The sequence below is a fragment of the Dipodomys ordii genome, unplaced genomic scaffold, assembly GCF_000151885.1.
Source record: "Dipodomys ordii isolate 6190 unplaced genomic scaffold, Dord_2.0 Scaffold90, whole genome shotgun sequence".
Classification (NCBI taxonomy): domain Eukaryota; kingdom Metazoa; phylum Chordata; class Mammalia; order Rodentia; family Heteromyidae; genus Dipodomys; species Dipodomys ordii.
This window is the reverse complement of record NW_012267306.1, coordinates 2,657,269-2,683,978: the sequence shown is the minus strand read 5'-3', so window position 1 is coordinate 2,683,978 and position 26,710 is coordinate 2,657,269. Positions and strand designations below refer to the sequence as shown.

Here is a 26,710-nt window from a genome sequence, read left to right as displayed (position 1 = left end):
TCTCAGGCTTGTGATTAAGCTAGTATTATGGTATTGCTAGTATTTCTTACACTTCATTGTGCTGAAGCTCCTGATTCAACTCTGAAGCTGGCAGAGCTTGAGCATGATGCTTCTACTTGAAGGACCAGGCTTTCAGTAGGAGCGCTAGCAACCAGTCTTCTACCTACAGGTCCCTCTCCCTGGCCTGTGTTTCCCTTTGGCAGGCACTGAATGAGTGTGGTTCAGGGCTTGCTTGGCAGCATCTCTCCAGCCCTAGGCAGCCTCCACCCTCAGGCGGCTCAGAGCACAAGTACATTTCATTACCTCGACTCCCACAGCGCACAGTTGGGGACTGACTGTTGAGGCCCTGTCACAATAACTTCACTCAGCCTGAAAAGGGAAGTTGTTGAGATGTGAGTGAAATCGATGAAGGAGTCAGGCTTTAGACAGCCAGGGAATAGGAACTACAGGAGAAAAGAAAAAATGGAAACTGAGACGAGGGAAAGCACTTTAGAATGAGCTGCTCTTACTGTAGAATTCTCCAAACTTAGAGCATTTTCTAGAATGAATCCCAAAGTTACTTTTTTGTTCCCCTCTAATTGCTCAAATGGTCAACTGTTTATTTTGTTATTTACTGCAAATCCTTTATGGTCCTCTGGATCTAAGGAAGAAACTTAAAAAGCAAATCTATAAACCTTCTTAATAGAGCATCTTCTAGAGATTGCCTAGTTAAACGAGGCTAGCAGAATCATCTGGGATACAGACCCTGGCAGACAGAATCTCCTGGGAGTTTAGAAAAGTCCACGTTTTCCTAACTGCTCCTTGAGCCAGTTGAAAGAGAATCTGCGGCTGGGAATGTACCTTAGTGTGGTAGAGTGCTTATCTAGCATGCATGAAGCCCTGGGTTGAATTCTTCAGTATCACATAAACAGGAAAAAAAAAAAAAAAAAGAATATGCAGGGTGATCACAATCATTTGCTTCCTCCTCTTCCTCTTCCACTTCCTCCTCTTCTCTTCCTCCTCCTCCTCTTCTCCTTCCCCCTCCTTCTCCTCTTCTTCCTCCTCCTCTTCTTATTGTCATTATTATTATCATTATTATTATTTGCAATGATTATTTTTAATGACTCTAAATGATTTCCAAGTGCAACCAGCACCATTAAATCAGACATTCATCATTGTAGCAAATAAATTGAATTCACTTTTAAGTTCTGAACGCTGTCCTTTGGATTGCTTCTCACCTAAACCTTGGCTCTTTTGAAAAGGTGCTTAGTCCAGCACCTTCAGTGGAGCAGCAAATTAAATTATTCGTCTGCGAGAAACCCTAGTGGCTTTCTTTTCTTCAGTCTTGTGGCTCCCTCTGCTGGCCTTTCCTAGGTAGCACTCACTGGTTACAGAACTTCATGGGTTCTGCTGCTCTGCACAGAACAATGTAAAATTATGGCATTTTAAGGTCCCCCCCCCCACATCTAACCAGCATATCATTGCCAAATGTGAGTATTTCTAGCACACAAAGACTTAAATATATGTATGCAAACTAACATCTTGCTCGTGTCACTTACCAAAAATACAATAATATTATCCATATGATTTGTGCTGGTTTTCTACAAAGTAATTAGCATTACTTTTACTGTGGATGAGAAGCCAAGGAAGGAAATCTTTCATATCTACCTTCTCTACCTTCCTTTAATTAATCATTCATCTTCTACCAACTCACATTTGGCTGCCGTCATCTTAAGTTGAATATACAACAAATAAAAAAAGTGGACATTTGTGTATGACCTTATGTCTCCCAAACTATATGTCATATAATTATATCAGAGTTATAGTTGCGTATGCATTTCACTATTGAGTTTCTGGGGGATAAAATTGTTCCATAGTCTCTCTCAATGAACAATACAGTGCAATCTACCCTTAACTCTACTTAAACTTCATTAACAGGCTGGTCCCATATGGTTCGGCTCTCACCACTAAAATGCCTTTGTCTGTGGTACACTAGTATCTTAACTAATTGCCCCTTGCTTTTCTCTAACTCAGTACTATGTTAAGTTAGCCTCCTCTAGTGGATGTCGATGGTAAGTGATATCCCAAAATATTCTTTTCTCAACAAGTGTGAACATTTCCAGTCAGCCTGGAAATGTCTGGGCCTGGGCCTACCACACCCTGGCCTTTCTGAGTGCCTTCCCTACCACACTGCCCTAATTACTTTTGTCTCCCCTAACATGTGGTACCTATTAATGGCACAACAATGCACAGGTGTACTCTGCTAGTATATGGTATTACTCAGTGATTTGACCTGTATTTGCTGTTTATTGCTGTGTAGCAATATCGCCAAAAGCCCAAATGTTTAGTGCCCAGCAGTTTCTGAGCATAGGGAGTCTCAATGTTTGGCCCAAGACTAGAGGCCATTTAGATATGTATAACATCACTTGTGAAAGTGTGTGAACACAAAATTACTAATATAGGCAGATGGCCACAGGCAGCTGACAAGAAGCATAGGGGAAGCATGTCTGGTTTCATGAACCTTATATGCTCCCTACACATGGGACTGGTGGTTCTGCTTCATGGCGTCACAAGGCAGTCATCACCAAAGAATCAACTGGATCTCATGTGAGCTTAAGATCCACTGGCTAAAGATCTGTTTTCAAGTTCATGTAGTTGTTGAAAATGTGTTGTGAATGTGTCCGTGTGCTTGCTGGGCCTTGGTTGAGGTCACCCACGGCTCCATGCCTTACCGCCTTCCCAGCATGGCTGCTGCTTCCCCAAGGCCAGCAAGGGCCTGAGGCTTCCAGCACAGTGGGAGTCTGCATTGCATGCAGTACAGTCACACAAGATGCCCCTGGCCCCTTCTCAGAGGAAAAGTGTGAAAATCAGGACAGAGATTTAGAAAGCCAAATGTTAGCATCAGTCTACCCCAATCTCCTTTGATTTCCCCTTGACGATCTCCTGGAATGTATTTTCAGCTGAAAACTACAAGTCTCCTTATTCAACTCGCTGTCTATCTGATCTTCACATCTCAAGCAATGAAACAGTACCTAAGCTTTGGACTTTATGTTTATTGCTGCCAGCATCCCCTGTGTTAGGTACAGATGATGGTTGCAGCTTTGTTAGGTCTGGTTCATCTGCTCCGCGTGGCCACCGCCCTCTGTGGACAGGGCTTGGTGCACACTCACCCAACCAGCACTCCTCAGACCGGAGTCCTTTCCCTTGGTGGCTGCCTGCCTGGCCCTCGGGAAATGTGAATGTATTTTTGCTTTTTCACAGAGAAGCACAGTGAAGTGGAAGGGAAAGCAAATTGGGGCATTAGAGGCCTCACCTCTACTCTTAAAAAGGTGAAGCATGACTTTCGTTAAGTGAAGTCTTTCACACCTGCTTTTATTTGTCTGTCCATCCTCCAGAAGGACCTTTACAGTTTATATAGTTCATTCCACAGATATTTAAATATCTATCTACTTTATGCCACATCTTTTGATACACAAGGTTTGAAGAAAGTAAACAAAAGCAAACAATGAAAGCCCACTGAGTTCACTGAAACCAACAAGCATTTGTGCAATGTTTGTTCTCACAGAAATAAATGTAAAAATTGAGCTGTGACAGTTAGCGTGAAGAAGCCCCGGTGCACATAACTGCACGTTGTAGAGCTTCTCCCCTAGTGTGCGGGATCACGGGGGCTTGACCTGAGAAAGTGGCGTTTCAACTCCACGCTGAAAAATTAATTAGCAGCTAATTAGGTGGAGAGAGCCCAGATGTCCAGGCTCAAGAACTGTGTGTGTAAAGGCTCAGGGTGAAGAGAGTGCAGGACAGATTCAAGGCTCTGGAGATCATATGAACAGAGCATCCAGGGAAAAGAAAGAAGTAATTCTAAATGAGGGAAGAAGTCGGCAGACCCAAGCCAGGCAGTGCCACTGGGTCGGGGGGAGGGGATATAGGAACAATTAGAAGCCATGGACCCACTGGAGGATTTTATTCACAGTCATACTAGATAAAGTCTATTTTGGAAGAAAGCCACTCTGAAATGTTATTTTTAAAAGGACAAGAATGGAAGTGAGTAGACTGGTTGGGAGTTTACTGGGCTTAGAAGATTACTGAGGCTGCCAGGAGAAGGGGATGATGGATGATCAAGACTATATGTGAAGGTAACAATAAAAAATTATGACATCAGTATGGTTGGAGATGATGGCAGCTATATATTATCTTTAGATTTATATATGTAAACATATATAAATATATAATACATATAAATGCATTATATATATATATATATGCACACACACACATACCTAAAGAAAATAATTAAGAATGTTCTAGGAAATCCTATCTTGTTTTCATAGCCCTTGGCTCTGGCTTACCATCCTAACTGGTTCTAAAGTAGTCACAGGAAGTCCCCAACAATCTAGTTTTCACCATTGATTTTGGAGGACAAACCCACAAATCCTGCCCCTTCCCTGCCCTTCTCCTCTTCCAGAACAGCTTCCAAAAGATGCCCTCTTGGGGGGATCTATTTGATGATGTTTAATAGAGAATCTCCTCCCTCTTCCTGAATCACTATGGCTCCTGGATTGGCTCTTTCTACTTCCAAGATGTTTGCTATAGCACATAGTATGCTTTTTGACAATGTTTTTCTTCAGTCCTTTTTGAGTGACTTTATTTGTTTTGTACCTCATGACAGAAAGCAGAAACCATCTATAAGTTGCTATACATAGAAAGCAAAGTAAAAATAAAAGTAGTGAAATAATGTAAGCTTGGTGTACCCATCTACCCAGGATTCAGAGCTTGAAGCTTTGTTTTCTCCTTCCTGGTAAATTTTGTGAGCCAGCCATAATAGTTGATCATCACCTTGACACTATCCATGAATGAGGATAATGTCTATGTCTAGAAAGAAGTGTGGTTACCACTGGCATTGTAGAAACAAGGATGAGGTAACAATTACACTTTTACTTAAAGCAAGAGAACAGAGTTCAAGTTCTGGCTGGATTGTTTGTTTATGAAACTTTCTGAGAGTCTCTCTGTTTCTTATGCAATGCTCTGGCTGTGTTCAAATTGTGATTTTCATTGCACGTTTCTCCCTGTTAAGGAAGTGTTGTTGAACGCCTTTGTCCTTCATGCAAAATTCAGCCAGCCTAAAATCCAAAAGGAACAGAGCTGGAGAAGCTACATGGCCTCAAACTTGATTTCTGGAAAGAAAGTCACAAGTTATTGAAAATAAAGACAAAAGTGCCTTTTTGCAGAGACATTGTTATCATAATTGTGTTTGTCACAGACAATACTTTGTCCACTCTTCTGTCCCTCTTGTTTGCCTACTGACCCCTCCCCACCCAGCCCATCAGTTTTGTGATCTTATTTGTATACATCTACCTGTTAATGCTAATATTAATTGATGCTCATAAAATTTACCAATTATGAATTCAAAGAAGAATAGCACTCTCTTCCATGCTGACTAGGGGTTCCAGGGGAAACATCAATGCAGAATTTGGCCCTGACTCACTGGAGGGGAGGAGCAGGAAGCAGTGAGTTGAGCACTCACTCTGTGTCCCCCTTGACATCACACTTCTGCCCCACCATGCACAAAGAATAAGAAACCTGCGCTGTGTCCTTGCCTAGCGTATCTGCCCATCCCCAGAGGTAGAGTATGCCTCCCTTTATCCCATAAAGCCTGCCCTTGTTCCTTCCCCTTTCCCTTTCTCCAGTTTGATCGCTTGCCATTTTTAAGCCACTGGACTATCCATTGTTTGAATGACAGCATCTGACTTCCTTGACCAGGAAGCATCTGGAGAAAAAAATGGGTGCTATGCATTCTCCCACTTGGATCTGTCTTCCTGACCTGGCCCAGTTCTCTGTGGGTACTCTGAATAACATCTAATACTAACATAGCAGTTGCTATGTGGCAGGTACTGGTCTGCATGCAGATGAGGCACGCACTTTTATCACCCTCAGCAAGGTTCTTGCTTGCCCAAGGCTACATGGGTAGAAAGGAGGAGAACAAGGATGCACACCCAAGGATACATTTACAATCTGGTCTCTTAACCTTTTAACACTGCTATTCTGTCACTGGTCATTGAGTATAAGAGCAATAGGTTGGGACAGTAAAGACAATGTTCCCAGATTTATATCAGCTGGCATTGCCCTTGAAATCCTTTCAATGGATCAAACATTGTGGTGATATAAATGTAGATGGCAAAAGAAGGTGGAAGTAGGAATAGAAAAAGGTGAAACTGTGGGAAGAATGGCATTTGAGCAAAAAGAAATGATAAATAACCTAATTAAGAGTTTTAATGGTAATGAACTTAAGCGTTCTAAGCTATAGCTGTCACTAATTGGAAATAATGCCATGTTAAGAGGATGTAGGGGAAGAGATGGCAGTCTTAGGACTATAAATAATGACACGTGTTACTGGTGTGAAGGACAAAGCATCACGATTGGACTCAGATGTCCTTTGTTCATGTCCATGAAGAAGACATCCTACCTGCCACTTGATTACTACTTAGTTTATTTATTAAGTTTAGGCTTGATAATAAAAAAATAATAGGAGCTTTAACTTGTCACATTTGGCTGTGTTTGTTAGAACACAGAGATTCATCTTGGGTGGTTCTTTAGCTGGGATTTGTTTTCATTAAAATAAAAACTCTGGCACACGATAATGGAAAAAAAAAGAAATTCAGAGTTTCATAACATATCAGTGTATGTTTTCTACACTTGAGAATTTTGAGTGCTTTCGAAGTAATAAGTCTGTTTCCTTCTCTAGGTTCTTGGAACACCAAATGAAGATACGTGGCCTGGAGTTCATTCTTTACCACATTTTAAGCCAGGTATGCTTCATTAGTTACAATTGCTATGTGCTTCCTACATGCGAAGGTGAATATGTAAATATTCACTTTCAAGTAATAGCCTGCTTTGAAAAATTCTTCTTTTTCTCATGTATATTTATGTGCTGATGATATTGAACTTTTTGTCATGATTCTCTATCTGCAAAAAATAAAAACAATGGCATTCCCCTGGGGAGACTATTTTTACAGTATGAACTTTATTTGATTTGACTAAATCTCTTGCAGTAACTGTTAACTTACTTATCAGTGTGAACTGTCCACATCTATAACAGTGAAATTTAATTTGAAGCACTAAAACTCATCCATATCACTTCTTTTAATAATACTAGGATAGTATTAAATTGCCAAAAGGAACATCACATCTTGATTTCTTCCTATAAAACTCATAGTACATGACCAGTTTAAACATCTAAAATGTTCTTAATTTCCTATTAGACAGCCCTCATTGCATTTTAATGAAAAACATAGAAGCCCCTAAATTTGGGCAGCTCAGAGAAAACAAAAAACTTTAAATATATTCACACTTTCTTTCACCAGTAGATGGCAGTCACGAAACTTTCAGTTTTCATGATTACAGGAAAATCTCAACTGGACTGCTTAATTTTTATAGGAGGGAAGAAAGATTTGGAACTGGAAATGTCAGTAAATTCAATTATTATAAAATAATTCTGTTGTTGTTTTTCGTTCCTAAGTTACAAATCAATTAATAAAATGCAGATGCACCATAAAATTACTGAAAGTATTTTATGGAGAATCCAATAATCATTATGATTATTGAGCTATGGATGATATCTGTTAGGGGAGCTATGTATGCTATTTCTCTCCTCTTCTTCTCTGGTGGGGATAATCAGGAATAAATTATCCATTTCAAAGAATGACTGAGTTGGGAAACTATTTTTACTCCTCATTTTTCTTCTGAAAGTGTACTGTTTGCTGAAAATTCTTTTTTTCTCTCTTTAGCAGCCCCAAAGACTCTTTGTACTTTGTATTGAAAATTCTAAAAGACTTGTGTGTTCTGAAACACTCTTAGCAGCTTAACAATTTAAGATGGATTTTAAAAAAAAAAGAAGTATCCTCTAACAAATTTACTTGTTCCCAGTGGAGCCTTAAGTCAAGAACGCAGCTCTTTATAAATGTTACAGTGATGGGCTGTTAAAGGAGGTTAGCTTGCCATGGTAAATTATAAAATTTTTAGTTTTAGACATAAAACAGAAGAACTTGGAAGGTTGGGGTATAGCAGAGTGCTTGCCTGGCATACATGAGGCTCTGGGTTCCATCCCTAGCACAGGAGAACTTGAAAAAAATTTACATGAATAAGATTATAGGTGCAGAAAGGAGCAATTAAGGCAATCATTTGTTCCACCAAGTATCTGATTAGAAAACACTGAGTAATTTGATCTTCATTAACAACATACACAAACATTAATTAAATATGTTCTGGAAAGTGCTATGATGTGCAAATTAGCCAATAGATTATAGTTTCATGAGACCAGGAATGTACATAGCACATAATTGGTGTTCAAAAGATAGTTGTTGCTGGGTGCTGGTGGCACCTGTAATTACACCTGTAATTCTAACTACTCAGGAGGCTGAGATCTGAGGATCGTGGTTCAAAGCCAGCCCAGAGTGAAAAGTCCATGAGACTCTTATCTCCAATAAACTACTCAGAAAAAGCTGTAAGTGGCACTGTGGATAAAGTGGGTGAGCAATAGACTTTAGCACAAAGAGGCTCAAGGACAGCACCCTGGCCTTGAGTGTAAACCCCATGACTGGCAAAAAAAAAAAAAAAGGATAGTTGTTGCCCTGATTATATTTTTTTCTTTTTTTTTATTGTGAGAATACCGTACAGAGGAGTTACAATTACATTGGCAAGATAACCAGTACATTTCTTATCTAGCATTGTTGCCTCCTCATTGTTTCCCCTTCCCATCCCTCCCCCCCACCGATCCTCCCCCCACCCCCCACCAAAGTTAAGTTCATTTTTCGACATAACGACTTGTACATCTCATTGTTGCAATGGGTCCACCTGTATCCCTATTTAAATGATTTGTATTTTCCCTTCCCCTCCACAAATTATACCAACATCAAATACAGTGAAAGCAGGGGTTATACTATGGAGGAGGGACATACAAAATAACATAGAAATCATATTATAAATATGATAGAAACAACTGCATGAAAGGAAAAAAACAAAAAAACATTTGAATGCTTATCTTGGGGTTCATTCCTCTAACGTCAACTTATCTGACCTTTTCTGCTTGACTCAGACATATACTAGTTATTGCAAATAAGGGAAACCATGGAACCTATGTTTCTTTGGGCCTGGCTTACTTCACTTAATCTAATTTTTTCCAAGTCTTTCCATTTCCTAACAAATGGGGCAATGTCATTCTTTCTGATGGAGGCATAGAATTCCATTGTGTATATATACCACATTTTCTTGATCCATTCATCTACTGAGGGGCATCTGGGTTGGTTCCATATCTTAGCTATGGTAAATAATGCTGCAATAAACATAGTTGTGCTGGTAGCTTTAGTATGGTCTTGTTTGTGATCATTTGGGTAAATGCCCAAAAGTGGGATTGCTGGGTCATAGGGGAGCTCTATGTGGAGTCTTTTGAGGAACCTCCATACTGCTTTCCAAAGTGGTTTAAAGCACACATTTCTGTGACTGTGTGGCTTTGTGTCTAAGTGCTGTACCAGATACAGCACCCATGGTGGACAGAGGGAGGGGAACAACAGATGCTTGGATGGTGAGAGGCCCTGGTGCCCATGAACAGTTAAGATATGTAAGCGCAAAGTTTGTGCTTACAGATGAGAATCAGTGTGCTTAGGAATTCCTGAATTGCCTTGAGGAGGCCAAACAAGACAGTTCTATGTACTGAGGCAACAGAAGCATATCTTGGAGGACCTGGGCTTAGCCAAACCCACAGGGGAGTCCCACTATGGGACCTCCCAGACCTCAGGCCCCTGGGGGAGGAAAGCCCAACGGAAAGAGTTTCAGTGCAGAGCTTACTTGTCCCACCCCATCTCCCACTTCCTTATTCTGCCCCCCCCAAGAATGCCATAGAGGTGCTGAGAGGATGACCTTTGAAGACATACTAATAGTTTTTAATAGGTCACAAGCTAATTTGCAAAGGCAGACAGCGTGTAAAAGGGGCATAGCCCAAGCCTTCTCCCCCACTCCCATTCCCCACAACTGCTGCCTCCACCCAAGGCTCCACATGTATCCATTTCTTATGTTTCTTTTCTTGATGCAAATGTAAGCAGCTATTAGTATAGTTTTCTATGGTAAATACAATTTTGTGTTTCTTCCAGGTTCTCTGCATGGGGAGGGGAGGGCAATGTGATGTCTCTCTTGAAGGATTGAGAGGGACATCACATTAAGGGCCTGGATGGGGAGTGGAGGCAGGGTTCTGGAAAAGGGGGCAGATGTCCATGCAGTGATATCTCAGAATATTGTTTATTAAATAATTAATATTTCAATGACGAGGCAGTGAATGAGCTTAACCAACCTTTGCTTTATTTGTTCAGCTTAGCCCAGAGAAAACAAAGGAGTTGCAGGAAAATAGACAAAAAGGCACATTCCAAAGGATAGATGACAAACAAAATCAGGAAGCACTTAAGCAGCTTCAGTAAGGGATCCAAGAATTTCTTCACTAAGATAACTACATTCAGGGACTCGGTCATACAGAAAGAATTAATGCAAAAGGTCAATGCTCATAATCCTGTGTCTTTAGACATAGGATAAAATATTCATCCAGGGTTTTCCACTGGTGTCATTCATACTTCAAGCACACAGTCAGGTCTTCTGAATTGCCCACAGGATTCTAGTCTTCTCACAAACAACACAAATCTCTTTGCCAGATTTAGCTGATTTTTGGGTGTCACCCTAATTAGTGATATTAAAGCTCTTTCCACTGTTTTGTTATTATAAGTGTTAATACAGTTAACAATCATATGTAACATGCACACCTATTGCAGATGTGCATGTCCATCTGAAGAATAAATCAAAGGCTCAAGTATAAACAATTACGGTCTTTAATGCTTCTGTCAAATTGTTGTCCAAATAAATAGTATCTCTGGAATGCTTCTCCATAGCACCTTCTTTATGCCGTGTGTGGCTACAGTCAGTCAGTCAACAGCATGGGCATCTTCACTTGCAGTTTGGAGGCTCCTCCTTCTACTTTTCTTTCTTTCTTCTTTCTTTTGGTCAGTCATGGAGCTTGAGCGCAGGGCCTGGGTGCTGTCCCTCAGCTCTTTTTGCTCAAGGATAGCGCTCTACCAATCTGAGTCACAGCACTACTTCCTGCAGGCTCCTTTTTAACGTAGAGGCTGAGTATCTTTTCATGTGTTTCAGGGCCATTCACTTTTCCTTATCTACCCACTGTTTATATCTTTTGGCAAAGTTACAATTGGGAATTATGCATTGTTTTCTGAGCAGTTTTAGAGTTCTTTATATTTTAGGGAAATTTTCCCCTTACTCCTGAAAAACTTTTGCTTCTCTAGAATTAAACTTACCGTTTCTAGTTTTGAAGCAACATTGAACAAAATCTTCACTTGTGTCTTCCTTGTCTTGCCTAGCTGAATACTGCCTAGCTGCATACATTTTACCTTCAGAAAAATCTCAAGGTGTTTTTAGGGTAAGGCAGGCATACTATTTAAAGACCAGTTCCTGTTAAGGGTACACATACCATTCATTACTCTATATCTATGTCAAAGAAACTAGTTTGGGTTTTCAAACAGTTTACTTTGTGGTGATATTCTAAGTTATAGTAAATCTAGATGGCTTTGAAGATATTCTAACATCATTGTATATCAGTTTTTTAAAGTTACTTTTTTATCATTAATTCTGTAGAATAAATAAAATTCATTGTTTCAACAATATTTACTGAGTATCAGCTGTATGTCTAGGATGTTACACTGAACAAAACACTGAATACCTCAATCAGGAGATTCACACAGAAAGTAAACTGTATAGTGAATTTGGTGTTAGAGAAAACTATGAATAATCCTAGAACAAGAAACATATTCAGTAATTTCCAGGGGAGGAACTGACTTAGAATTTTAAGCAGGAGGGTCAAGGAAGGACTTCCTATAAAGCTAATATTTGACTGAAATATATGAAGGCAAGAACTATGGAAATGCCTAAGGGAGGAACTTATCAGACAGAGAACAGCACATACAAATGCCCCAAGTTAATATGAAAAAGACAGTTGAAAATGAAGTCACAGGCTACTGGGGCTGAAACAGGCCACCAATGACGCTGAGGAAGCTGTGAGCCTTTCTCCATGTATTCTGGATGTGTTCGAAAGTCCTGAAAGATCGTGAACCAGGAAGCACACGATCTGGGTGATGCGTTGCTTGCAGCTCTCTGGCTGTTGTGCTGAGAATTTCAGGCCCAGGCAGAAGCAGGGGCTGTTCAAGGAAGCTACTGTTCAAGTAGCTTTTAAAGTAGTTTAAGAGTTCAAGGGAAAGATGAGGCAATAGGCCATGAATAGAAATGACTTGACCTTTTCAGCTCCTCTAAAACAGCTCAGAACTAGAGGGTCCCCCTAAGTATGAGGAGACATTCAAAAATAATAATTGAAATAGTAAGAGGGCTTGTATATATTTTCTTCTGTACTTAACATTTATGCTGATCCGAAGGTGGGTTCTCAAAGTAAACAGGTAAGCATGAAAAGCCACCTTGTATTACACACGTATGAATGTGAACAGCTACTACCTATGTATATATGTATATATGTGTACATACACATAGGTATAGAGGAATGCGTGTGTGCTTCATGGAATGAGGAATCTAAACTTGGAGGCTGCTGCTTTTCTATCACATCTAGTTGAATTTCTCTTAAAATAATGGGTCAGTGGTTCTGTGTCTTCTCTGAACTCTACTGTTTTCAGTTTCTTTCCCCTCACTGCCAGAGCTGGGGGTCAGGGATGTTTTTTCCCTAGTTCTATTCATTATATACATCTTAGAATATTTTTTTACGTGATGAGGATCATTGACTTCCTTTTGCAAAACAGCTTATTGGCCATTGTTGTTTTTTTAATGTCTCAGAAATAGAGAGCTCCCCCCTCTCTATTTGGTAAATTTGTACACAAAACCCTCAAATCACTTTATATAAAATAGTTTCTTACCAAAATACATGAGAACTCCATGTATGATATTTTCATCCAGCTCTTAAATATATCCAACAAAAGGGCCACTCAGCAGTGATTAAATGACAGATTATTATTCAAGAGTTCATGTGGGAAAACACTGTAAAGTTCAAGGAAGGAAAATAAAATGCATAAAAGCATATTAAAATTAGAATAAAATAATTCTGTTTTTCAAAATCAAGCATGGTAACAGAACACTTCTAATGTTATATTATTATTTTTTCATTTATTTTTTTGAGCAGTACTAGGGATTGAACTCTAGGACTACAGAATCTAGGGCCTTGCTCTACCACTTGATTCATACCCGAGCCCCTTTTGCTTTGATTATTTTTTTTCAGATATGGTTACATGCTTTTGTCCAGAGCTGGCCTCAGAACATGATCCTCCTGCTTATGACTTTTTTTATGCCTATCATGCTTGTCTTATTTGTTGAGATACAGAAAGGGCTCTTGCTACCTTCCCCACTATGGTCTTGAACCATGATCCTCCTGATCTCCCAAGTAGCTGTGATTAACAGTCACCACCATGCACAACACTATTTCTGAAGATTATTTATCTAATGCAAGGGGCTATTTGAAGAAACTTTGATGAAGATAGAATATATTATAGAGGACGAAGAAAGGTAAATACAGAGCATTTTCTATCAGAGACAAAGTAGAAGTGGTGATTTAAAAACCAGAGGTTGTAAACATACTGGCCTTAAAATCAACATTTATACTTTATTACACTGAAGTATTGTCATGAAGTGAAAACTTTTCCCTTAGATCCAATTATATCCAGACTTTAAATTCCAAACAAAGGATGTAAATTATTTCAGAAATACAATTCTATGTTGGTGACATGTTACATTTTATATCATATTACTTATAAAACAACATATATCTCATCTTATATTCAGAATAACGCTGAGAACTTACAGGATTAGCATCATGAACTGTTATCTAATTTTACAATGAAAGACTCTAGGAGACAGACTGAGAGAATGTGTGGCTTAATACCAGGCCCCACCCCTACAGTATAGAGCAGAGCCAGAATCACACCCAAGTCTGACACCTGCATCCTCATTGTGCCTTCCTGTCTTGCAGTGAGTCCCTCTCCTGCGGGCCTGAGCTAGGAGGGAGCACTGTTGGATCCTCTCAGCTATGCCTTACAGCTTTCTGGAAAGTCCTTGGATCTTCCTGTGGCAACCTTAACCCACCTTAACTGTCTTCTATGGATAGATTCCTAAGCCAGGCAATCTGTTCTTCCAATAAGTTGATGGCTTCAAATGGGGTGTGCAGTCCGCAGTACCCCGTGTAGGAAACACCGCTTCTGTCCTTCTTGTGCCCAAGGAGTTTGAACCCTTAATCTTTATTCTCACTGAGTTTTTAGGATAATGAAAGAATAGCCATGGCAGTGGTGGGGTACGCCATGCAGAAAGACGAGGGGAAAGAGACAGCACAGATCACACTCGCGGAGGTGCTCCTGTGCCCTGCAGAGATCTCCTTCTTTACTCGTCTAGAAAGATTGTTTGCTGCATCCAGCCCATACACTTCAGTGGAAATTAAGTCAGACAAGTTATGCTTATCGGTTTATTATTTGTTTGTTTTTACTGTACCTTATTGTAAAAAAATGAGCCAGCCAACATAATTGATTCCAAAATGTTTTTAACCCTTTTTTGTGGGTTGTGGGGACTGCACTCTGGGCCTGGACACTGTCCCTCAGTGCCCTACCACTTGAGCCACAGCACCACTTCCAGCTTTTTTCTGCTTATGTGGTGCAGAGGAATTGAACCCAGGGCCTCATGCAAGCACTCTACCACTGAGCCAACTTCCCAGCCCAGTGATTTTAACCTTTTAAAGACTTAGCTTATAGCTATAAAATAATATCTTTGCCACTAATAATACGTCTTCTTGGTATGTTCTTTCCTACTTGGTTTCCATACTTTTCCTTGAGAAACTTTTTGCCCTTTTTAAAAAGAGATTAGTAGCAACTAGGTTTGATTATGGGTTAGGTACATGTATACAAATATGGCAATGTGATGGCTATAAAGTAGACGTATCCCTTTAAGAATTATTATGCAGTGTCTGCTTCTTGTCTTCAGTTTTACCACTGGAAGTCCTGTAGGTCTTCTTGATATAGATTTAGGACATGGCGCTCTCTCTCCCTCTATCAGCCAGAACATGCATCAACTTTGATTGTCTTTCTCCCAAAAGCGAATGGCAGTCCTTTTCCACATGGTGTGGAAAAGCCAGTGAACTTGTAAGCGAGGTGAACTTTCTGGAGGAGGGAGACTAGCTTGAGAAGGTGGCAGGAATAGTTGATTGTTCTTACTTTGCAGTGGTGGCAGTCACACTGGGAGGGCTTGTCTGGCACACGCTGCAGAACAGATGCTGGTACTGAGTCTGTTCAGGGCTGAGGAGCACCATTCGTACTGAGCGCTGTGCCAGGTGCATTGAAGGTGCTGACCATACAGCTGTGAACCAAGAAACAAGCTGCTTTCCCTTTGGAGCCCATGTTCCAATGAACAGATTACAAATTACACGTTTCAAGTGTGGATGGAAAAGTGTGACCAGAGGGAAAGCAGGGAGAGACAGAGGAGGGCTCCAAAGAGGAGTTGGAATTTTATTTAGAGTGTGAGGATTTTGAGAGGGGAGGAAGTTGATGATTGGTGTTTTCAGAAAGACATGCTGGCTATGGAGGTCACATACCTATTGCCAAGCTGCAAAGAGGCTTCATTTCACATGTGAACTCCATTTAATCTGTCCTTCATGCCTACAGCTCTGGGTTGAGAGAGACTATCATGGCCAGCTTTGACTCAAGGGAAATTATTGTCACACCAGCAGCAAAGACACGAACACAGAGATCAAACCCTTCTGCCAAGGGTTTGATATGAAAGGCTCCGGATATGGCCACTGATATGATAGTAACAAAATGCTGAAATAAGGATACAGGTTGACCCATTATAGCAGTGAGACATACAAGACACTGTGTTGAAAATGAACCTTACAACTGTGGGGTAGGGGAGGAAGGGTGGAGTTGTGGAGGTGGGGAGGGAAGGGCTAGTAGAGGAAAAACAAAGGAGGAGGTAACAATGCTCGATAGGAAATGTACTCATTACCTTACTCATGAAACTGTAATCCCTCTGTACAGTATCATACAATAAAAATTATATTTAGTAAAAAAGAAGAAAAAAGCAGACAGAAATCTTGTTAGTCAGTCCAGAGAAATGTGGGATAATCAGGCACTGAGTGGATGATGTTTGTAATCCTAGCTACTTAGCTCCCAAAATCTGGAGATTCAAAGTCAGCCTTAGAAAATAATCCACAAGACTGCATCTCCAGTTAACCAGCCAAAAGCTAGTCCGACTCAGGTGTGTCCTACATGCTCCTCATTCGCCTTGGAGTAGCAGTTGTGGAAGAATGCTCTGCCTCTGGTGAAAGGGAGGAGTCCAGAGAGCAGCCCCACTTCCATAGCCACATTTCAAGCCTCTATTGATCAGCCGAAAACTGGCATTCCACTGGAGACACAGGCTATCAGGTAAACATAGAAACAACGTATCTAGCCCACTCGTGGGGAGAGGGAGGGTCATTTGCGGAATAATTCAGTCTCTCCTACCAAATCTTCTCACTTTTAGACTTACCAGCTATTCCTGGCTAAGAGAAGTGAATCAAACTCATATTGTCCTGTTGTTTATTTAACAACTCACTAGACAGTTATCCTAAGGTTCCTTTAAGACAAATAAATACATGTCTATAAAATAATGTAGAGATGAAAGAAAAACCTAACTATCCATTATGTAGGATGCAAGTCCCGGGGCTTGAACTCAGGGCCTGAGCACTATCCCTTGGTCTCTTTGTGCTCAAGACTCTACCACTTGAGTCACAGTGCCACTTCCAGCTATTTCTGAGTAGTTTACTGGAGATAAAATTCTCACAGACTTTCCTGCCAGGGTTGGCTTTGAACCATATTCCTCAGATCTCAGCCTCCTGAGTAGTTAGGATTACAGGCATGAGCCACTGGCACCCACCTTGCAAGTAATATTTTATTCCCCAAATATTCAAGACAGGTCAATGAACTACTAATGAAATTGGTGGGTTGTTGAAACTGACAAAAGTCCCCTTTCTGTAGCTAACAAGAGATAATGTTTGCAGTGGATAATATTAAGAGTGTGTGTGTATGTGTGTGTGTGTGTATACATATGCTATGTCTCTAGATCAGCTGGTATTTCATTTAATAATCTGTACCATGAAAAAGAACTGATACTCTCTTAGAACACCAAGTTTCACTTTCTACTAGTACACTAGAATCACAAGAGTTACTACCTAATGTGGTGATACATGCCTATAATACCAGCATTTGGAAGCCAGAGGTAGGAAAATCATGAGTTCAAAGCCAGACTGGACTATATAGTGACTTCAAGACTAGCCTAGGCTAAATAGTGAGATTCCGCCTCAAAGAAAAACAAACAAAAATTCCCAAGGGCTAGAGATACAATTCAGTGGTAGAGTAGTTGTCTAGTGTGTCCTGGGTTCAATTCTTGCACTGAAAAAAATATCTCAGAATTATGCAGCAGAAATGGTAAGATCATCAACATGTCTGTGGTTCACTCATTTACCTGTTGCCTCAAAAGAATTATTTAGCATAACTGGAACAACACTGCTTTCTAGATACCATGTCTCCCAGGTATATTTTTACATAATTGTATAAGGTGGTCAGCCTTAAGGAATATTTATATTAGCTGTGATGACAGTAGTAAAGGCTGACTGGTTATTGTCAGCTCTTGAGATGCACTTTCCTCTGTGCATTTTGTAAGGTTGGATGTAAGGTAGGATTTGATCTCTCTAAGGGAGGATGTCATCTGCGATGTGGGGAAGCTGAGGCACAGGAAGTTTAGGTACTGTATCCAGGATTACTAGAACTTGAAAGATACTGGTCTTGGCTTTTCTATGAGTGTAAGATTTGTTCTCTTTAACTAAAATGAGAGACATCTGAACAGCAGGTAGCAAGTATTGGGAGGAGGAAACCTGGAGATCATTAGTGTGCACATTTTGTGGCTGCTGAAGGAGTTTAATCTGCGTGCGTTGGCTTGATTCGCTTCAGGGTAAAAATGTCGTGTGTCTCAACATGAAGAAATGTTAGAGATCCGCACAGTTAGGTTCAGACAGCTTTGCCACTTGTGAGCAGTATTGGTGTTCGATGTCTGATACTGCAGTTTCTCCACATATAAAATAGAGCCAATCACCCCGACTCTACAGCATTATTATGAGTTTAAAGTGAGCTCATATTTGAAAACCACATAGGATACAGGAAATGTTTGCTAAATATCAGATGGGAGAATTGAGTGTGCCCTTGTGGCTAATGGGACACAAAGAGCAGAGTCCTAATTCAGGCTCTAGCCCTGGCCTGTATCACAGTCTCAGGCAACTGAGCCTTTCTGGCCTTCATTGTGCAAGGGTAAGATGAAGTGATGATAATGCCTGGTTGGTTGGACCTGCACAGCTTGCAGATCCTTTGGAATGGGGGGACCACACACACACACACACACACACAGAGTCACACAGTCACACATATATACACACGCAGAGTCACACAGTCACACACACAGAGTCACAAAATCACACACATATACACAGAGTCACACAGTCACACACACAGTCACACAGTTGCACACATATACACACACAGAGTCACACAGTCACACACATGTACACAGACACACACACACACACACACACACTCCTGCTACTCTTTATTTTTTCCTCTTTGGAGAACTTTTCTACATTTTGTGGGAGCTGCAAATTTGTTCCTGTTTGTAAATCTTACATTTTTGGCTTTAGTATATGACCAGTTGATTGAGTGTACTTCTCTAGACAAAAAGGTTTTGGAGAGCGTTGACACAGTGTGGGGAGATAGGACACCTCCCCAAGAGCTCTGTTGCTCACAAACCCATGTTTGCATACACGAATGAGTTGAATAGAATGCTTGTTTATAGAAGTTTATATGGAATATGGGTTTCTTCGTTGAGGGGTTCTTTAGTTCTCTGGTTTGCATGATTTATCAGAGACTACTTACATCCTTGTATGTTTGGTGTACTGCTGTACTCATAGTGTCTGCACACAGTAGACAAAGCAGACACAGAATAAGTACAATGAATGAGAGTGAGTACTTGTGCCTTCTATCCAAAAGGATTTGAGGGTGACATAAACAATTAGGACACTCATTTGAAATGTAACCAAAATAATTCAGGACTAGCTATCCTAGCTGTTTATCCTTATGAAGTACTGGAGTCTTTTCCTCCACTGTATTCCAAAGCATGGACCTGCCAATAAATCTCTACTGGATGACGGGATTTCCTTTAGAATAACCCCAGCTCTTTGCTTAAATCTGTACTACTATCTTACTGGCTTAGTAAAAGTCAATGCATTTATTGAGAGGCAAAGTAATCCTAAATTTAAATTGTAGATAGTCAAATACATTTTTTGAACTAATGATATTAGAACTTAGTATTGCATATGGAATTAGAGGCATAATCAACGTATATTGATTTATAAACTAATGTTTACTTATCATTATTATTATGAGGAGTTATTATTGTGTGTTATCAACTCTGTAACAGATATACTGCTGAAGTTTGAGCCTTTTGTGATCTTCTCTGTTGCCACCCTTGTCTGTCCCCTTGTCTGAAAAGAAAAGTATTCTCTATGATTCCTGGTTCAACATTTCAAGACCTTTGCACAGACTAGAGGTTTTCATTGGTTGTTTGGTCAGTAAAACTTTTTATTCGTATATCCTCCCATTATTGAAGCTAAAAACTAAGCAGTGTCTTGTAAGATATAAAATGATAGGTTAAAAGAGAACTATGAGAATAAATTTTAAGGTTATTCTCTTGGAGCATACCTATAAGCATACCTATAATACATATATGTATACTTATAAACAAATGGATGAAATCCAAACAGATTCTATCTTTATGAGGGCTACAGTTTGCTTTCACAGTGCTTTAAGCTATATTAGGTCTTGCTATTTTAAGCTAGGAGACTTTACACTGTGTAATCTTGTTCTCTGCTTGCTTTCTTGTGGAATAACAAGACACTGCAGAGCACAAGCCCTGGATTTGAGGAAAACTTTTCCAGCTTCCCCCTCCTCACACATCTCCCATGTCATGATACCTAATGTACCCAGTGATTCCTCTGCAGGCTCTTCTTTCTCTCTGGTCTCCAGCTGTGTTGTGAACATTCTCTGCAATGTACCTGCAACAAGGGGAGAAGGTGAAAATCAGCCTGCAGGTTGAAATTAATTGCACTCCTCAGTTATGCTATGAATTAGCCAATGCTTTAAATAATGATGATCTAAACTTCTAGTTTAAACATAATTGGAAGGAGAAATTAAACATTAAAGTAGCAAGTGAGAATAAACTTATCTGAAGGTGAATGGTGTATAATATTCATATGCAAATCTTGAATCTTATTTAAGGCAGGTGATTGCCTATTTTATGAAATACTGTGTTAGGGTATTAAACATCTCTTTTGTTTCCAAACCTTCCAGAGCTAAATGTGTTGATTTCATTCTAATGGGACATTATTTTTATTCATGGATGAAAGTAGCTTTTAAAGTATGATCTTTTAGACATACTATAAATGTAATGGTCACTGCAGAAAATGTTAGAAAGAGCTCCACTTGAAATTGTGAGCTTTAGCAGTTAAGATGCAGAAGATACTGGGTGTGAGTGGTTAGGTCCTGTGTGTTCTTGGAGCCAGCTACAGATATTTGGGTTTATCTTGTCTTCATTTGGAAAAGAGGCAGATGTATTTAGTGGCTCCAGCACCTGTTTCTGCTTCTACCTTGTAGTAGTTCCTACTCTCCATCTATAAGGCTGTATTTATGTTTTTCTGCTACTGATCTGCATTTAATCATTGTTATGTCTCCATGCATTTTATGTGCATCACCTGACACATAGACAGGTTCCCAGGCAATATTTGCTAAAAGCATTAAAATGTTCATCTGAATAATGATGGAAGGTAATATAATGAGAATGAAGATCCAATCTTTTTTATTTTTTTATTAGCATGGTTTACTACCAATTTGTCTCTCGTGCATTACTAATGTTGATATAGGGTATTTCCAGAAAAGATTATATTAGCATACCTTGTTAAGCTATAAATAGGGGAGCCTCTTAGAAGTAATATTTATGTGCATTTACTAATTGCTAAGGATTATAATTTACTTGTAAATGCAAGATTGTATTAATTTTATCTATAATAGAATTCTTGCTCATCAAAAAATTATTAAAATTGCTTTGTGGGGAGTCCAAAGTCAAGAGAATCAAATTCATTTTACAAGTACTCTGATGTAATTAATTTTTAATATGAGAGTTTCTTATTATTTTTATAAAAACTTGATAGAATAGCCCTCCAGTTTCTCCTGCTCTTGTCATTTCATCGTCAAATACTAATTTGTTGAGCTCTGTTGCAACTTATAATGTTTTCTGGTAATGAATAAATTGAGAAATTATATATTCTTCTGAACGAAATAAATCCTAACTGTTGATGAGCACTTCTGCCTGTATCAGGAAAATGGAAGACTCATCAGAGCTGCTCTAAGCTAGCAAATACCCTTGGATCAAGACTTCTGGTATCTGCTCTGATCCAGGCTGGCACCTAGAGATGGTGAAATATTTAGTTAGGTATCCCTGCTTAGAAAAATATCTCTGAGGGGCTGGGAAGGTGGCTCAGTGATAGAGTGCTTGCCTTGCATGCATGAGACCCTGAGTTCAATTCCTCAGCACCACATAAATAGAAAAGGCCGGAAGTGGTGCTGTGGCTCAAGCGGTAGAGCAGTAGCCTTGAGCTGAATTGCTGAGGGACAGCGCCCAGGCCCAGAGTTCAAGTCCCATGACTGACCAAAAGAAAAAAAAAAGAAAAATATCTCTGAAACTCCATGAGTAATACATGTTAGATACCTTTGGAATCACCATAGATGAACATAAAACAAATCTAGTTTTTTGGTGCACAGTATTCATGTGTACAGCATTAAATTTGTGACACTAATGTGTTTTTCTCTATTCGTTTTTTTTTTTTTTTTGTCAATTGTCAGGCTTGCACTCAGGGCCTGGGTGCTGTCCCTGAGCTTCTTTGTGCTTAAGGCTATTGCTCTACCACTTGAGCCACAGCACTACTTCCAGTTTTTTGAGTGGTTCTTTGGAGATAAGAGTCTCACAGGGACTTTTCTGCCCAAACTGGCTTCAAATCACAATCCTTAGATCTCAGCCTCCAGAGTAGCCAAGATTATAGGCATGAGCCACTGAAGCAAAGCTCCATTCAATTTTAAGTTATAGATACTCAGACCTGCTGTACATAGAATAGGCAAATTTGAATAAATCTAGAGCACTAAGTTGTAGATGCTGAGCATTTATGTGTTTTCCTTAGTGATAGTCTCTTTAGAACCACACATTCCTCTATCCCAAGGATCTTTTGTATTTATTTACACAGGACACTTAACCATGAGCAACGCTTGCAGGTAGGGAAGTCCTGGGTAAATCAGTGAGTGACAAGGCTGAGAATGCTACTGTGCAATGCTGCAGACTTTAAATGCCACACGAAACCCATAACAATTGTTTTAAAAAATAATCTTAGTTTACTATAACTTCATTATTTTACAAACTTTTTGTAAGCTTTAAATTCTTCAAAAATTACATTTACCTTAAAATAGTCATTGTACAGCTATATCAAAACATCCCTGTTAATGTTCTTACTCTGTTAAGATTTTTTTCTATTGTAAAAACCCTTGTCCTTTTTCACTTTTTAGACATTCTTGTAAATTAACATTTGTGAAGAAGGCGAATAAACATGAATGTGCTTTCAGTAGTTTATTTACAGGTATAAGACAGAAAAGTTAAACCTATTGGGATTGTTTTAAGAAGGGGGAGGGAGGGGCTGGGAAGATGGCTCAGTGGTAGAGTGCTTGCCTTGCATGCATGAGGCCCTTGGTTCGATTCCTCAGCACCACATAAGCAAAAAGAAAAAAGCCGGAAATGGCGCTGTGGCTCAAATGGTAGAGTGCTAGCCTTGAGCTGACGAGCTGAGGGACAAGAGCCCTGAGTTCAGGCCCCACGACCAGACCCCAAAAAATAAAAAAGAGAAGGGGGAGGGATAAGGGACCTTGTAGTATTTCCCACTCTCCATTTATGTTTTTCTGCTACTGATCTGCATTTAATCATTGTTATGTCTCCATGCATTTTATGTGCATCACCTGACACATAGACAGGTTCCCAGGCAATATTTGCTAAAAGCATTAAAATGTTCATCTGAATAATGATGGAAGGTAATATAATGAGAATGAAGATCCAATCTTTTTTATTTTTTTATTAGCTTGGTTTACTACCAATTTGTCTCTCGTGCATTACTAACGTTGATATAGGGTGTTTCCAGAAAAGATTATATTAGCATACCTTGTTAAGCTATAAATAGGGGAGCCTCTTAGAAGTTATATTTGTGTGCATTTACTAATTGCTAAGGATTATAATTTACTTGTAAATGCAAGATTGTAGAGTGCTAGCCTTGAGCTGACGAGCTAAGGGACAGCGCCCTGAGTTCAGGCCCCACGACCAGACCCCAAAAAATAAAAAAAAGAAGGGGGAGGGATAAGGGACAGTGATAGAGAAGGTGAAAAACATTGTGTACATGTCTGGAAATATCACAATACAGCACCCCTTATATAACTAATGCATGATAATTAAAAAATAATATACAAATGCATGCATTAACCTTAACCTACACAGGGCAGAATAATCATTATCACTGTCTTCAGCTCATACATCATTCCACTGGAAGGCCCCCAGGGAAAAGAAACCACATGAAGTTACTTGTTGTTTCTCATGATAGAAGCATTTCTTCTGAAACTCCTCTTCAAGGTCCTACCTGGGCTTTACATAGAGATATAACTATAGATATAGATGTAGACATATACACTATAGTAAATATATATTAAATATATTGTACACATATATAAATAGGTATATATTTAGAGAGATGAGATGTATGTAAGTATATAAAAAGGATATACTCTAAAATAGCAATAAAAATATAGTGTGATAAATAGAAGAACAAATACATGGAACAGTTGATGCTGATACCTTGATATTTCAAACCTATAATCTCAGCTACTCAGGAGATTTAACTGTGAGGATTGCAGTTCAAAGCTAGCCTGCTCAAAAACAAAAAAGTCTGTGAGACTCCATCTCAAATAGCAAGGAAGCTGGACTGGAGATGTGGTTCAAGAGACAGCTCACCAACAGTGAACAAAAAAGCCAAGGAAACTGTGCACCAGTGGCTCACATCTGTAATCCTAGCTACTCAGGAGGACTGTGGTTCCAAGCCATCCTGGGCAGTAAAGTCTATGAGACTCTTATCTCCATTTAACTGCCAGAAAATCAGAAGTGGTATTGTGACTTAACTGGTAGAGCACTGGCTTTGAGCACAAAGAGGCCCAGGAACAGCACCCAGACCTGAGTTCAAGTCCCACAACTGACAAAAGAAAGCTAAAAAAGAGCTCAAGAACTTGATTTTAAAGCCTGGTAATCACACACACACACACACACACACACACACACACACACACACACTCACACACACGGGCATATAATTTTGTAAACAAGTAACATAGTCATCTATTAGCATTTACAAGTAATATATATTATGTGTAATTATCTGACAATTATATCTGCTATTTATACAGCTGGCAGCACAGTGTTTGTGTATACCAGGTCACTACATTGTGCTATGACACTGCAATGACTACAGTATCACTAAGGGGCACCTATCAGCTCCATTGTAATCATATGCATGTATACAGTATTACTGATCAAAGATCCATTATGGGGTACATTACTCTGAGTATATGAGACAATTTAATCAGATACAGAAAACTTGTATAAACTGATCAAGACCAACAATCCAATATTAAAATCAGTACCAGCTGTGAAAACTGAAATTTGAAATAGAAGAGGAAATGTAAACAGGCCAGAAAGGGTATGAAAAGAAGCCTAAGGATGTTTTATCAAGCCCAGCTTTGACAGAAATATGAAACACGAACATTAACTGGTACTGGAAGTCAAGGGAGAAAGAGGGGCTTTTACATGGCTGCTGGGAAAATTAAAAGTAAACCTTCAGCTTCTATCAAGATATAAAATGTTGGTACTATTTGCCAAGCAATTTTCTGTTGAGGAATCTATCTGACAGAAATGAAAGCATTTTGTATAGAGATAGATGGGCCAGAATATTCACTGAAGCTTTGTTTGCAAGGAAAACAAGAAATAGAAAGTCATCCAATAAGTTACAGTAATTGTATCCAATGGAATGTGACCTATGTTTTCTTGATTTGAAGGAATAATTGCTATGTGTTACTAAATGCCAGTTTATTATAAAATCAATCTGAAATTAAAATTTTTAAATATTTATACCTCATATATGTGTATTTGTAAATAAATATGAAGAGAGAGAGACCTATGGTGCTGTCAACAATTGCTATGTCATCAAAAATGGAAAGTGGGGAAGAGTTGAGGTTACTAATACCTATCCAAAATTAATTTATTATTTACTTTGGTAATTTCAAAAAACTATGAGGTTTGTTCAATGACAAATGTAAATGCACATGACAGGACATGAGGAGTTTGCCTTTAGCCATATGTTAATACCAAGAAATATAAGAAAGGAGACCCAGAATGGTTACATTTGGATAGAGAAATCTTCATAGAGAAAACAGCTAGCAAGCATTATGTGACCAATGTGTCAATATTTTTCTGTAAATTTTCTTAGAGTTTGGAGAGTAAAATTTCCATTTCTTTTGTCAACACAAATAATTCCTGAAGAAGCTAGACTGTGTAAATCATCCTAGGCAAATAAAAGTTTTCATTATTTAAAATATTTCTCTCTCATGGTTTATAAGCTCCTCAAATGTAAGGGAAAGGCCTTACCACAAACTAGGTATACTAGTCTTAACTATGACTGCGTCAAATGCTCTTTCGGAAGTTATCTTCAAAGTGCTTCTACTATGTACAATTGATGCTAAGATTGTTTTCAATTCTTCTTTTTTTTTTTTCAGAACGTTTTACCCTGTACAGCTCTAAAAACCTTAGACAAGCATGGAATAAGTAAGTATTCAGATTTTGCTCATTTTCTTTCTAGCTTGTTGAATATTTATAGCTGTTAGATTTGTCACACCATTTTTTAAATCAGTCAACCATCCCTTTGTTCATTTAAGTATTGAACCATTAATAAACCCTATGTGGGTTAAAAAGTGATCTATTTTCTTACATATTCCAACAAATATATTCTGTGTTTTATGAAACATTTTAGTACACGCAGAACGACACTTTTAAAATGCAATAATAGACTGAAATTTTAGCTAAATGTTGTTGACATCTTTGGGGCAAGATAAAATTGATATCTGTGCTATTTTTTCAGCTTGCCTATTTTTTCCCTAAACCTTATTTAAGGATACTAGATACATTCATTGCTTGAAGTGTATGTACTGTTTTCATATCTGTTCTCTATTTCTGATTAAATAGATTCATTTATTGGTTTCAAAATTGCACAAAATACAAAGATCTAGGTGTTTGCAAGTTACTCATGTTTTATTGCCAGCACACCTGAGAAAATCATTAGAATGTGAAAAGCAAGAATCACTGAGTCATTCTGGTTTTAGTACTGAGCATCATACTTCAAGCTATGGGCTGGGAGTGGAGGGGGTAGGGAGGGGAATGATAACCAGAG

The 26,710-nt window shown here is 39.1% G+C and overlaps 1 protein-coding gene across 2 annotated transcripts in view; it reads left to right on the top strand.

Annotated features, from left to right (window-relative positions):
* Nucleotides 1-26,710, top strand: part of Cdk14 (cyclin-dependent kinase 14) — a 413,243-nt gene that overhangs the window by 264,453 nt on the left and 122,080 nt on the right. For both annotated transcript variants that reach the window (XM_013026092.1, XM_013026093.1), the window contains 2 exons: nucleotides 6,719-6,782; nucleotides 26,040-26,088. In XM_013026092.1, coding sequence (XP_012881546.1) covers nucleotides 6,719-6,782; nucleotides 26,040-26,088 — 113 coding nt within the window. The remainder of the gene's footprint in view (nucleotides 1-6,718; nucleotides 6,783-26,039; nucleotides 26,089-26,710) is intronic.